Source organism: Symsagittifera roscoffensis, chromosome 9, assembly GCF_963678635.1.
Source record: "Symsagittifera roscoffensis chromosome 9, txSymRosc1.1, whole genome shotgun sequence".
In the NCBI taxonomy this organism is placed as follows: domain Eukaryota; kingdom Metazoa; phylum Xenacoelomorpha; order Acoela; family Convolutidae; genus Symsagittifera; species Symsagittifera roscoffensis.
In genome coordinates this window covers 10,010,087-10,023,604 of record NC_087070.1, presented here as the reverse complement: position 1 = coordinate 10,023,604, position 13,518 = coordinate 10,010,087, and the positions used below count along the sequence as shown (strand labels likewise).

The window sequence follows — 13,518 nt, the reverse complement described above, 5'->3', positions numbered from 1 at the left end:
CCTAATTGGGGTTCAAGATTTGCCGCATATTACTCTCTTCTTAAATTTAATTGAAAATCAATAAAAAAACTGAAATTTTCCAGGGTGAAATGGACACAGGGTGAACTTGATTGCACATGAAATCTAATACGACCACATAATACCCTTGACCCTTATATTTGTCATCGACCTTTGATCACGTGGTCTCACCATGGGCAGTGATGGTGACATGGAGATAAGTCACGTGATATTCGACATGGATGGACTGTTGTTAGACACAGAGAACATCTATTCGGCTGCCACTCAGAAACTATGCGACAGGTGAGCAGTATTTTCAAGCTCAAGTTATCTCAGCTTGCCTGTTATAATTCATTTATGGGCTGTTAATTGATAGTAAAACGTACGTTAAAACATTTGGTGGCATATAAACCAGCCGAAAAATAAACTAGCCGAAAATACGTAAGTGGAATATATACTAGTTATGCAACAATTGCGTAACAGTTATTGAAGTTTCATCAATAAGATGTAACTTTTCGGCTGATGTATATACTTTGCACATTTTCGGTTGGATTATACTTCGGCTGATTTATTTACCTCCAAAACATTTGATGCTGTTTTTTTAAACACATTTCTGATCAATAGATGTATATTAATATTTCTTAAACAAGTTTTGATTTTATCATGTTTATAACCTTACTTTTCCCATGAGCCCAGGTTGCCTTGGCAACCACAAAACTTCTGACGCTTATTTCAAATGACAATCATAATCTGATTTTAGAAAACAGTTAAATAATTTGGTCGCCTCGTCAACTTATATAAATACATAACGCGATGGGAAACGATGATGCGGAAATAAGCTTTGAAGAGAGAAATGACCTTGATATAGGTGCTAGTTAACATGGTTGCTCGTTCAATAACACTAGTTTATTTGATTGGCCTCTTGTATATTTGATTCGCTAAGATGTGTAGCGTGGCAATCAAAGTACCTAAAGAGTCGTTTTTTTTATTTTTTCCTTATAAATTCGGTTGACCAATGTTTCAGTTTTTGTAAGAGAGAGCAGTAAGTAGTAGATGTTGAGGCTAAGGGGGGGGGGGGGGGGGGTGCGTGGACCCTATGTTTTAAGGTACGTCATAGATTTCGGGTCAGAAGTGATTTACATATTTTCTTTGTAATTTAATTTTTTTCTCTCAAAAAACTCAATTTTTTGAAGTTTCAGTAGGTTTCAGCATAGTTTCAAAAAGTAAGATTATCTAATAAACTTACCATTGACTTACCATGAACCAAAAAACATAATTAATACCTTTATTTCACAACCTACGCATAATTAACCATTGATATTTACCAATTAGATAACGCGCGCCGAAATTTTTGCGAAAAACTAGACATTTCTACTCAAAATCCAAAAAAATACCGTTTTTCTTACCATTCTCTTACCATCACACAAACCATGAAACCTTACCAATTATATTCACTATCTTAATACATTGTAGACTCTATACCCAATGTTAATACATAGCGAGGCTGACCCGAAATCTATAACGTATATAGATTTAGCCCCAATATCTACTACTGCAATATTTTTAAGGTGCTAAATAGTTAAACTAGTACCTTGATATCTGGTTTGTTTTTTTTTCAAAAGGTGTTGAATACATATAGCATTGATAGTGAAAAACTACAGTTTAGGTTCGGCAAGATATATTCGTTTGACATCAAGAGACAGATTATGGGTATGCGTGGGAATGAAGCCTCACAGGCCATAATAGACAAACTGCAGTTGGACATCTCGCTGGCTGACTTCATGGCAGAAATAGAAGCAGTGAGTGAAATGTCGGTCCGGTTTTATCGCCTGATTTAACTATCTTTTTTTACCAATCTCAGTCGAGAATATTGTTGCGACGCAAATATTGTTGCGATAAAATGTATTCATTTTAAAAGTGTTCCTTTAATCAATAACCAGCTATTAAGTACAGCCAAAGCTAAAGATTTTAATACAGACTATTTTTGTTCCGACTTTCCTAACGAAAGTAACGGAATATTTGTGCTCGGGGTGGCTTTTTTTTCTTCAGACACAATTTGACTTTTTAACTAGCCATTTTTGACGGAAATTTTAAAAAATCATTCGAAAGCTATTGTTGTTCTGAACTGAAATTTGAAAAAATATTCTACCTGTGATCATTTTTCGTAAAGTTATGGGGGTTTAGATATTGCCATTTTGGCCAATTTGGGACAATTAACGAGCGATATATTTCGCGCTATTAACGCGTAAGCGAGATTTGATCCGTCATAGAAATCATTCCAAATTGGTTGAAGGAAGCTTATTTGCCATAATTGATTTGTTACTAGGAGCGAAATTTATCACTTTGTACTTGATATGGCGTGAGGGGGATGATTTTCACAAAAAAAATCTCAAATTGAAAAAAAATTGCTTTATATTTTTATTGCATTTAATTTTTTCATGTTATTACAGCTCCATAGACTGCTCTATAAATAGAGGCACGTTAGTTGGTTTTTTTTTTTCAATTAGACTGGTACTGCTAATGCGTCATAATTGGCGTTCGTCACTTAAGAAATTTTGCAGACTCAAAGTTTAACTCATTTAGTTTTTCCCAGTAGTGTTATCGGTCATTTTTTTGCTTTTGTATGCGGAGTGCAACTTCGCCTCTGTGTAAAGCGCTATTTATTACCCTTGCGATAAGCAAAGGTATTGCAACCGAGTACTAGACTTTTTTCTCCCGCAAATAACTTTGCTCACAGAATTGTTTTTTCGAATAAGTTTTTTGAAAATTCATAATATTTTTTGGATAAGTGATTTTCGGCCTTCAGACGGTTCATTTTCCGTTTTTAATATAACATTTATGTTATTTGGTTCTAATTTGTATCGGCCTTCTTTGTAAAGCAGAAATTTTGTATTGATTTTGTTTTTTTTCAAATATAATTGAAAATTAATGTACTATAATTATTATTTTGTACTATAATCAAAAATCTTCTTTTTTTTATAATTTTTATAAGTTCTGTAATTTGTCATTTACCAAGTCTGATTTTGAATATTTTTTCATGTTTTTTTTTCGACTAATGGGTTCAGCTTTTATTGTATCCGGCTCGGTTATTCAGCGCCTCTTTTGTGCAGTTTCGACGGCCAAAAAATTCTTGTTCGACAAAATGAGATATTATCAAATAAATCGGATTGAGTTTTTTTACTTTTTGAGATGCTGTCGAATTTGTTTTTCACTTCAACAAAAATTTTAGTGCAGTAGAAAACTACTCTACTGAATTCCAGTAAAAGGCGTATCAATGGAACTACCTTCTCTCGGGAATGGAAATCCCATGTGTGCATGCATAATATTTGACCCATTTTTCCAGATTTTTTATTTTCTTAAAAACTGCCCTCCTTGATCTGAGATTTTGGGTTCAATGGATAGAACGAGTTATGGGAAACTTCTCTGCATAAGCGGCTGCGCAAAATTGTTTCTGCACAAAGTTATGCCCCTGGGAATAGTCAAATATTTGATTTTTTGACCGTTTATTGATTGTTTTTGACTTTTTTGGAAACTATCCGCGCAAATTCGAGATTTCGCACTGAATCCAAAGAAAGGTTTGTGGGAAGGTTTTCTGCTTGTGGGGCTACGCCAAATTCTTTACATCAAAAGTTATGGCCCTCGGAAAAGTCAATTTATTACCGTTTTCTGAATTTTTTTGACGTTTCTCGAAAGGATTGTTAGAAGCTCCTCATAATCGACTATACCCATTTGTTCTTACATAAAAGTTAAGGCCCTCGGAAAAATCCATAAATGATTTTGTAAAATTTTCTTAAACTATTTGAAATTTCTCGAAAACTAACCTTCTTATTGTAGAAAAAAATTAACAAAATTAGCAAAATTAATCAAAGCAAGAAAATTATTCAAACAAAGGAAAAATATTTAGACTTAGAAATATTTTGCAGCAGCCTGAGAAATTTTTGTTCAGCCTGTTTTGCAGTACCCTGGCGTCTTTAGTGTGAGTTTTGGGCTCTAAATTACTGAGTTTTTCTTTTGTGCTAAAGGTAAACAAACTGGTACTGTTGCTCACGTGAAAACATTACAAGTTTTTCTCCAACTTAGGTTATCTAACTGACATCTATACACCTATAATAAGGTTAGTATTTCAGACTTTGCCAGAGATGTTCAAAGTTGCCAGTAGTATGCCTGGAGCTGAAAAACTAGTGAGACATCTACACGCACACAACATCCCAATAGCAGTATGCACAGGGTCGAACCAGGTCAACCTGGGCCTGAAGACAACAAAACACAAGGACATGTTCACACTGTTTCATCATGTGGTCACGTGTTCTGATGATCCACAAGTACAGTTTGGCAAGCCACACCCACAGCCCTTTCAAGTCACTCTGTCCAGGTTGGAAGCAATCAATTCTGAGCGTGAATAGTTTTTTTCTACAGGTAGAATTTTCATGTGATATCAAGATTTCTGCTGCACTAGTGGTACAACATGAAAGATCTAGACTGAAAAACAGCCTTGAATTGCAAAAAAAGACATTGGCTCAGCAACTTTTTTCAGTCTGGAATGTGAGAATATATTGTTAGAAACGAACTGTCCTTCGGCAGGCTTAACAGCCTTTGATAGCTCCTCTGATTTTTTCATATAGTCCTGAATCCTTTTCAGGCATTTTTTTTTTGATAATTGAAACTTTGAGGCAATTCGTGTTCTTTTACATTTTCCCTGTGAAGACCAGATTGACCTATCTGATAACGAAGGTGCTAAAATTTTAAAAAGAATGATTTGGGAATTGTAATCATGTGTGGTTATTTTCTTAAAAATAAATCATGTGTGGTAAAAAAAAATCACTTGTTCTTGGCAATCTTTTCAAGTTTCATTGAAAACTTTTTTTGCTCAAAAACAGGGCGATCAGTGGACAAAATTGACATCCAGTTATTACCAGCTGGGACCCTTGTATGACAAAGGGATCATTTTGATATTGAAAACCAGCGTATTGTCATCGCTTTTTCAAATCGCCGCTTTTTTAACTATCGCTTTTTATCAAACTGCACCGCTTGCTCGCTTTATACTTTTCTAATCTTTTTTCCATAAAAGGTTTTTCACAATGGGAAATTTTTAAATTCTGAATACTTGAGGTTTTTGGTTCAAAATCTTGAAGTACTCAGTATTTGTAATTAAAACTTGGATCTACTTAACAATCTCCCCCCTATTGTACCTACTATTGAAAGGGGGGGGGGGGAGGAATTGTTAATTAGGTCCTAAAACTTCATTGCTAATGGTTTCAGGTTTGACGCCGCAGACACAATCAAACCGCACAAGGTGCTCGTATTTGAAGACTCTCCCAATGGAGTCCTGTCTGCAAAGGCCGCCGGAATGAGGACAGTGATGGTTCCAGATCCCAGACTAGAACAAGAGTTTCGCCAGGATGCTGACTTGGTACTAGAAACACTTCTGGACTTCACTCCTGAACGGTGGTCTTTGCCTCCTTACGAGAAATAAATACTGCTTCAATAAGCAGTAAAAGAGAAAGTAAACTTAATGCAGTTTCAAATCGAACTGTTATATCTATGAAAAACCATAAGCTGTCCTCCCTTGCTACGGGTGTTATCCAAGAGGTCTAAAAGTTTTTTTTGTGGGCCAATGAAAGAGTGAACTTTAGTTCACGTGGTCTTTAATTTATCTTGTTAGGATCATTTTGCTATTTGGGTGGTTTGTTCGTTTCTGTCGAAGTTTATTTTTAAAATATAGGTTCGAAGAGTATAAAGTTATGGTTGTTTTATGTGACAAAAGACACAGTCCTTATTCGTTTTGTATAACGAGGTAGTTTTCCGACCAACGAGGTCCGTGTTTAGAGGTAGTCTCGGTATGGTCTACTGATTTCGTGGACTAATTTCAAATCCGATTAAGAACTTAATCGTGTTTTCATCTAATTGTCCATTTTTGTCCACCATTCTGTTTCCTTAATTGAAGTAATTTAGAGGGCAGGGTGCCGCTCTTTGACCTTTGCACCCGCTTAGAAAAAAGTTTTTATACCGTTGCTGAGTATTAAATCGCCTGCGAACACAATCGGCTTGCAGGCGCTACTAAATAGAGCGACCGCATGGGTCCTTTGTTTATTTGGAGAAAAAGCATCCAAGAAAACAGTCATTAGACGGTGTGTAGGGAAAACGGTTCAACGTTTGCAGATTTTTTTCCCGGATGTTACAGTCAATTATCTATAGCCAGCAAGTGAAGAGCTTTTTGTCATTTTATGGCATTTATTATGAGGGGAATGATCCGAAAATAAGAATGTGTAATTAGGGGTCCGACAAATCGGCTCAGATATAAGACCTTATTATAGAACTTTTACTTGAATAGTATAAACTTTCGATCCTCATGCTAGCTATCTAACAAATGCACATATGAACGCCCTCAGTTATTTGTGCACTTTTTGAATGCATTCCAAGTTAATTTGCTATATCCGCGTCTATTTCATAGCTCTGCACCACAATGACTGGTATCGCTCATCGCAGGGTATCCAATTTAAGCTGGACTTTAGTGGAGCCCAAAACATCAACGTCTCTGACATATTCTTCTGATGTCTCTAGTAGCGTTCCACCAAAAGGGAGAATCGGCGGACGCGGTTGCAGCATCTCGAAGGCATCGAATCGCAGAAGGTTGCAGACCAGTTCGTCATCTAACTCTGTTTTCATGTAAAACCCGTTTGCGAAAGTATTCACAAACTTTCTACGAGGTACCTCCGAGCCTGTAGTTCTATGTACGTCTTCCACATTCTCTTCTAAGGCTTCCACTTTACCCTCGTTGGGCGTGGAAACGAAGACTCGGGTTATTCATTGATGGTACACCCTCTTACGCTGCCCGTCAGTCCCTGCTCCGAAAAGTCACACTCAACAGCATCCCTAATGGTGCCCACCACTGTCCGCTGAGTCGTCCATAGGTGTCTCTCTCCGCCTTTATGCTCGAAATTTGGGGCCTTTAGTTCACTGCTCTCGCCCCAAACAACATCAAAACTGTGTTGCATCGGTTCTTCGGTGGTCACCTCAACCGTCCCATCACTTCAGTCCTCAGCACCCCTTTTGGACGTTCGAAGAGCATCCCATGTCGTTCTTCTAAATGTTTGAGGCTCAAGACCATGTCGACTTCTATTTCAGAGGCCGCCACAACATCCAGTCGGTCCGTTAATGTCCCAATCAGTATATCAACTACTGTCTGACCCAAAAGAACTACATCACTAATCTGGTCGTCCCATATCTTGAGTTTGCCGTTGAACGCTCCAAGTGGAGAACTTCCAGAGTTATGAAAGCGGAAATGTTCATCAAGTGAACCCCATCTGTCTCATCCAGTTCCATACGGACTAGAAGGTTGTCCACAAACCCATCGATGAAATGCTGCTCCGGACACACCTCGCACGAACCCAATTGTAGCAGCCCACAATTGCCCGTTCGATCTTCATCTTCTTCACGACTCCTATCACTGGCCATCGACAGCTCGGGTTGGACTGTTGTGGACCGCTCGTCGACCATACTTGTGTATAGCGTCTTCGATTCATTACCGTTCTTCCCCTCTTGCAACGTTGTTTTCAATTTCGTGCCAACTATCCCTTCATCCAGTGCTATTGTCACCATATTCGGTAGCCTATCGAACGTTAATGGGACTGACTGCATAGCATCACTCTCGTGGCAGATCATTGATTTCCTCTGGTTCACATTAGGCCATAGCGCTCTTTGAGTTCCTGAGCACGGATGACCACATCGTCGTCAAGCTCGCTGTTGCACATTTCCTTGAAGCTTCCAATCTCGACCATCGCCCTGAGGTGTCCAATTGCATTTACCTTTCTTTCTTTTCCGAAAAGTAAACCCACTGGGACACATCAGGTTCCCTTTAAATTGCAATCGGTCGTATTGGCAATCTCGATATCCGCTACTTCGTCGCAAACTTTGCCCCATACGTCAGCTAGCCGCTTTTCCGCCCGATCGGATCTGGGTTTAATTTTTTTCCTTTCGGCTTTCTGCGATCCTCGGAGTGGGCCATACTCTGCCACATCTTGCTTTCGTCCAAAGGAGGGCCAATCTCTTTCAGTACTAACACTGAGCTACCATCCGCATAAATACAACGCCGTTGACAGTCCAGTCTGATTTTCGATTTTCTTCTCAGCGTGCTGAGACTAATCAACATTGGTCTGAATAAGTTCTACTTTCTCAGTTATAGCAGCTATCTCCAGCTTCATGAAAGTTCAGCCATGAATGACAGCACCGTCTTGTCTTGTCTGGGACCGCCGTAGTTCCACAATTCTTTTCTCGGATGTATCATTCTGAACTCAACGTAGTTGATCCAGTTGAGTTGCCCTCACTTCCCTGTTCGGCTCCCAATAGAACACTTCGTCTGCTGCTAAGCAGTCCCGGTCCAGTTTTTGGCTTGTTTCAATCAATTCCGTCTTTAATGCTCGTCGTTGCTCAACCCATAGATCGTTAGTCACTCGGTAATGAAAGCCCACCTAGGAGTGCCAATGTAGATTTTGTGGGAGAGTCGTCTCCTTCAAGCACGTTCTCATTCTGATTAACGGCCGCAGAGTTCCTCCCCTTCATACCGTGTAAAAGCGCGGGACTTTAAGACACGATATTATCCACAATCCCCAAAGGGTTATGTTGGTAGTCAGACTAAAATGGCCAATCAGAGGATTACGCAACTTTCTCCTTAGTTTATGCTCTTTTCGGCTCTCCTCTTGCGTTTCTAGCTAATTCAGCAAATCGTGGGCACAATAAAAAAGATCTCGATTACGAAGAATATAAAAGCAATTTACAATACCCCTAATGAGCCATTTACTATTTAACAACTTCTATAACGAAGCCCGCCTTTCGTTCCATTCAATCGCTTTGTTAACTCGCTTGACGCAGTTGTAAACTCGTCTTCTCCAGCAGCGCAACTCGCTCACACAAATAGTTCAACCCGGTACTTAACTCGGGTTCAAATCAGCTAAACTAATTAGCTAACAATTAAGAGAAATAACTAGCCTCGCTTCGAGCAATATCGTCTTGCACGGACCAACTGTTCTTCTCTGCTTGATCAATCTTTGTCTCTCTAACTGAGAACCAACCATTCGCTCTTATAGCATAAGTGTTTTCTTACTCCGAGAAGCAGCGATTCGACTCCCTGTCAATAATTGTTCTAGTCACTGGCCTTCCAGTACCCATCAGTTCCTTATCTTTTATCAATCTTTTCACGCTTGTTTGATATCCGGTATACGGTAGGTGCAACTTTTTGACCTAGCAAACAAATGTCATAATGATCCTAATCAAACAATTCTTGACTTCCTTGAACTTTAGCCCTCAAGTTCAACTCAACCTCCAAACCATGCTATGTTTTCTTAATGACCCTCTCAACGAAATTATTTTATCCCGTTAACATTCTGACGTCCGTTAACATTCTGACCGAGGATATGGGAGACCCTTTTATGGGTAGCTGCTTCGTTTCAATATATCCTTTTTAGCTTATACCTCCTTTCTCAGTAGATAAGTTTTCTCCCAAAAATTAATAAGGTGACCAATTCTCAGTCCCAAGGAATTGTGCCGGGGAAAAACGTCCTTTTCCGGTGTTGATCTCAGGTTTTTTTTATACAACTTTGGGGTCACACATTCTAAACGTCAACTGTAGGTCACCCGGGTTCAAACTTCCATATTTGGTTTTAAAACCCCATGGGGTTCCTAACTACCAAAATTCATACATATCCCATTAATACTATCCGAGTTATCCCATTGCTAAGGTCCATTATCACTTCCCGGAAAAGGGCTATTAACTCCGGAAGGAGCCGCCGGAGGGGTTTTACTCACTAGGGTTCTTTTTCCGATGGTCGTATCTTATGTCTACTGCCGCAATAAAATCAATATGCCCTCCCCATTATTTTGCGTAAATTGCCTATTCCCGGTCTAGGGGAGGGTTTTTTCAAGGGCTAATAGCTTCTGATCGAACCGTTGGAAACGGTTCAAATTGTAACACAAGATGTATTGCCACTACCTATCATCCCTCCAAGTTTCATCTCCTGGCGTTCGTTGGGGGCTGAGAAACCATTTTCGGAAGTTAGGGGTGGGTCTGATCATTTAGGACATAACACCGGAAGTGGGGATCTTTGGATTCTGGGGTTGTAATATTAAATTTCCCCCAACTAGGCCTACAACATACTAAAAATTGATCCCAAAACTGCCGCTAGTTGCCGAGTTCTGATAGGGCAATTATCACTTGCCCACCATTGGACTGAGGGGTCCCGTATGCACGCGTTTTTCGTATGCACGCGTCAAATCATTTCTAGGACCTCTCCTCTGAGTTTCATAACGCTAGCTTTCATAGTTCCCATTTGGGGGGAGGTTTGCCGATTTTTTAAAATTTTTGTCTGGCCTATGAGTGACGAATTTTTCGAAACTTGAACTTCTCTGTGCTCGACCATTTGTTTGCTGTACTACTTAACTTAATGACTTATCAATCTTACGGCCAGGTTACTATGGAATGTACTACAGTAGAATCACCAATTCTACAGACATGAACGATCATCGTCACCTGAGAGAAACAACAGCTTGAGACAATTTTAGCTATAAAGTAGAAAACGGAAGTTAGCTTAAAGAAAATCTATTCAAGTTAAATTCAGAGGATTTATTAGAAACAGCTTTAAACAGAAAAACAATTAGTGTAATGCATAGATTCAACTAAATATCAGATATGTTCAAAAAAACTGGCAATCTCTTTGAGGCACTCTTCTTGTCTAGTCAAAGTGTATTTCAGCATAATCTCAGCAACACGGAAAAAATATTTACCAGCTCTTGCTTAGGATTAGGGTCCTGTGGTTTTTGTGAACCAAGCCCGCTCGATAACCACCATGCGACAAGGAGAGCATGTTCACAAAAACCACTCTCAAAAACCGTTATGTTCACAAAAACCACCATCAAAAACCATAATTCCAATGAACTCAAAACCCACCAAAAGTTGAGCCTAAGCCCCAAAACTTCGGAAAACATCAAAAAAACAAAAAGTGAAAAAAAAACACTAAAAAACAATTTTAAGACAAATGTAGCGAAAACAACAATGGAACAAAGAGGCAAATCTAGAATTGAGTGATAAACATCGTTTATATTTTTAATTTCATTTTCGACCAAAATTCTTTCGATAAAACACAAAAAAAATTGAAAACTTATAAAAAAATGTGTGGTATAAAGGTATCTATGGTGTATAAAAGAATTTGTTTTGTAATAATTAAAGACAAAACACAAAATTGACAACTCATCTTAACGAAAAGGCCGCTCGGCTAACCCAAGTTGACCCTGAAAAACGGTTGTTTTTGATTTTCATTTATGGCTTTTTTATGATTTGCTCTTGTTTTTTATGGGTTAATCAGGCGTACTGCGTTGAAATAATGTGTTATCAGGCCTTACAACGATACCAAAATTATTTGACAACTCGAAAAATAACTTGGTCAAAAAATTTTTATGTTTGCCCTAAGCTGGTTTTTAAATTTTTTTTGGTTTTTCTGAGCTCACATCTACTCTGAGTGAAATATCACTGTTATTCGAGTCAAAATGTTTGCTATGTATGTGGTGGATACCTGCAATCGTAGTCCGAGAGAACCAGCTAGATTGATCAACCCTTTCGCTCTTTTCATTAGTTCAAATTTTTTGTGAAATTTGAACTCAAATGTGGTTTTTCAAATTAATGTCAGTTTTTGTTTTTATAATTAAATTGATGTTTTCCCACTATTTGTGATGTTATTTTTTTGTTGTTTGACGCCAAGAAAAAAAATAAACAAAACATATCTCAAATAACTATACAAAATATTTTTTGAGATTTTCTTTTCACTGGAAACATTTTTATAACGTATTTCAGATTAGCAAATCTCTTTTTTTTTCATGAAAGCTCATTTTTTTGTCTGCAACCAAGCAAATCAACATGTTAAAGAACCTAGAGGAATGGCAATTGTAAAATAGTGCCTCTTTAGGTGCTTAGATAACCAGGAAATGAAAGATGAAATTTTTTTATCTGGAAGTGCTATTTTTTTTTTAAATTTAAATGAGCCTAGCAAAAGTTTTCCTTGTTAGAAGATTGTTAGTATTGTCTACAATCAAGGCCAATATTGATATCAGAAGAAAATTTATGACAAATCAACACCTCTTTGGAAGCTTAGGTAAAAATTGAATTTGAAATATATAACTTAAACATATTTATTTTATTAAACATTTTTAACATATATAACTTATACATATTTAAATGAATTACTCGAGTTGGATTACTTATTGGTGCCTCGCAGTTCGCCCTGTTTTTGTACAGGACTATCCAGGACTGCCGTCCGGGAGGCGGGCATCATCGGTCCCAAAAAGCTTTTTTTTCTTTTTTGCGAGAAAGCTTTCTCTTTTTTGGAACTTGAAGTTCTCATTTTTTTTTCATTGCCAAGGCTCTCTCCTTTTTTAACTGTTAAATGTTAAACAAGAATTAATTGCAAAAGATGAATTGTCGACAACTAAGCCCCTCCTAGCACAACTAAGAATTTTGGAGGCGCAAAGTCAAAAACAACCCACACAATCACTCAACTAAGCCCCTCCTAGCACAACTAAGGTTTTGGAGGCACAACGTCAATTGATCAAAATCAATATACTGCAAGAAAATGAAAGACTGCATATGATGAGCTTCTCAATTAAGCCCCTCCTAGCACAACTAAGGTTTTGGAGGCACAAAGTCAAGTAATCAAAATCAATATACCGCAAGAAAATAAATTACTGCATATGATGAGCTTTTCAAGTATATCCCTCCTAGCACAACTAAGTCTTTTGGAGGCACAAAGTTAAGTGATCAAAATCAAATATACCGCAAGAAATTGAATTGCCGGTATAACAACGGTTTAAAAATGGTTTAACAAATGGTTTAACCAGTAGACAGGGTTTTAACAGAGTTTTTAATGAACAGAGTTTTTTAAGGAACGAGAGTTTGTGTTCAATATGTTCGAGCTCCTGCCTTTATCCACTCATTGATTTGCTAGAAAATCACACTGACCTGATCTAGTTTCAAATTGAGTCCAGGTACTTCACTTCTTGTTCAGGCTAAACTTCTCTTCAAACAAGTTTTTCAAATAAACTTGCGCGAGATAGTTTCTTCCCTCGTCGTCTAGTGTGTATTTCTGTGTTGTTCTCTGTTTCCTGTTCTTGATAAACAGAAAAATTTCTTCTTCCTTGTGGAGTTCTATCTGTCTGTCTTCAGTCATTGATTTGCTAAAAAAAATCACCCTGACCTGGTCTAGTTTCAAATTGAATACAGGTACTTCACTTCTTGTTCAGGCTAAACTTCTCTTCAAACAAGTTTTTTTTTTCAAATAAACTTGCGCGAGATAGTTTCTTGCCTCGTCGTCTAGTGTGTATTTATGCGTTGTTCTCTGTTTTCTGTTCTTGATAAACAGCGAATTTTCTTCTTCCTTGTGGAGTTCTATCTGTCTGTCTTCAGTCGATGAGTCGCTATCATCGATCTTTTCCGCCTCATCGTTGACTTCGTACTAGCTGACTTCGACCTCATCGTCTCGG

General features: G+C 38.0%; 1 protein-coding gene across 3 annotated transcripts in view; it reads left to right on the top strand.

Moving 5' to 3' along the window:
• Positions 1 to 87: 87 nt before the first annotated feature.
• Positions 88 to 13,518, top strand: part of LOC134853972 (pseudouridine-5'-phosphatase-like) — a 36,139-nt gene continuing 22,708 nt past the window's right edge. The window contains exons 1-4 of one of the 3 annotated variants that reach the window (XM_063869998.1): positions 88 to 300; positions 1,664 to 1,796; positions 4,125 to 4,369; positions 5,257 to 5,500. In XM_063869998.1, coding sequence (XP_063726068.1) covers positions 191 to 300; positions 1,664 to 1,796; positions 4,125 to 4,369; positions 5,257 to 5,470 — 702 coding nt within the window. In that variant the 5' untranslated portion in view covers positions 88 to 190 and the 3' untranslated portion in view covers positions 5,471 to 5,500. Of the gene's footprint in view, positions 301 to 1,663; positions 1,797 to 4,124; positions 4,370 to 5,256; positions 5,691 to 13,518 lie in introns of those variants that run through there. The other 2 variants (XM_063869999.1, XM_063869997.1) reach the window with 2 other exon arrangements.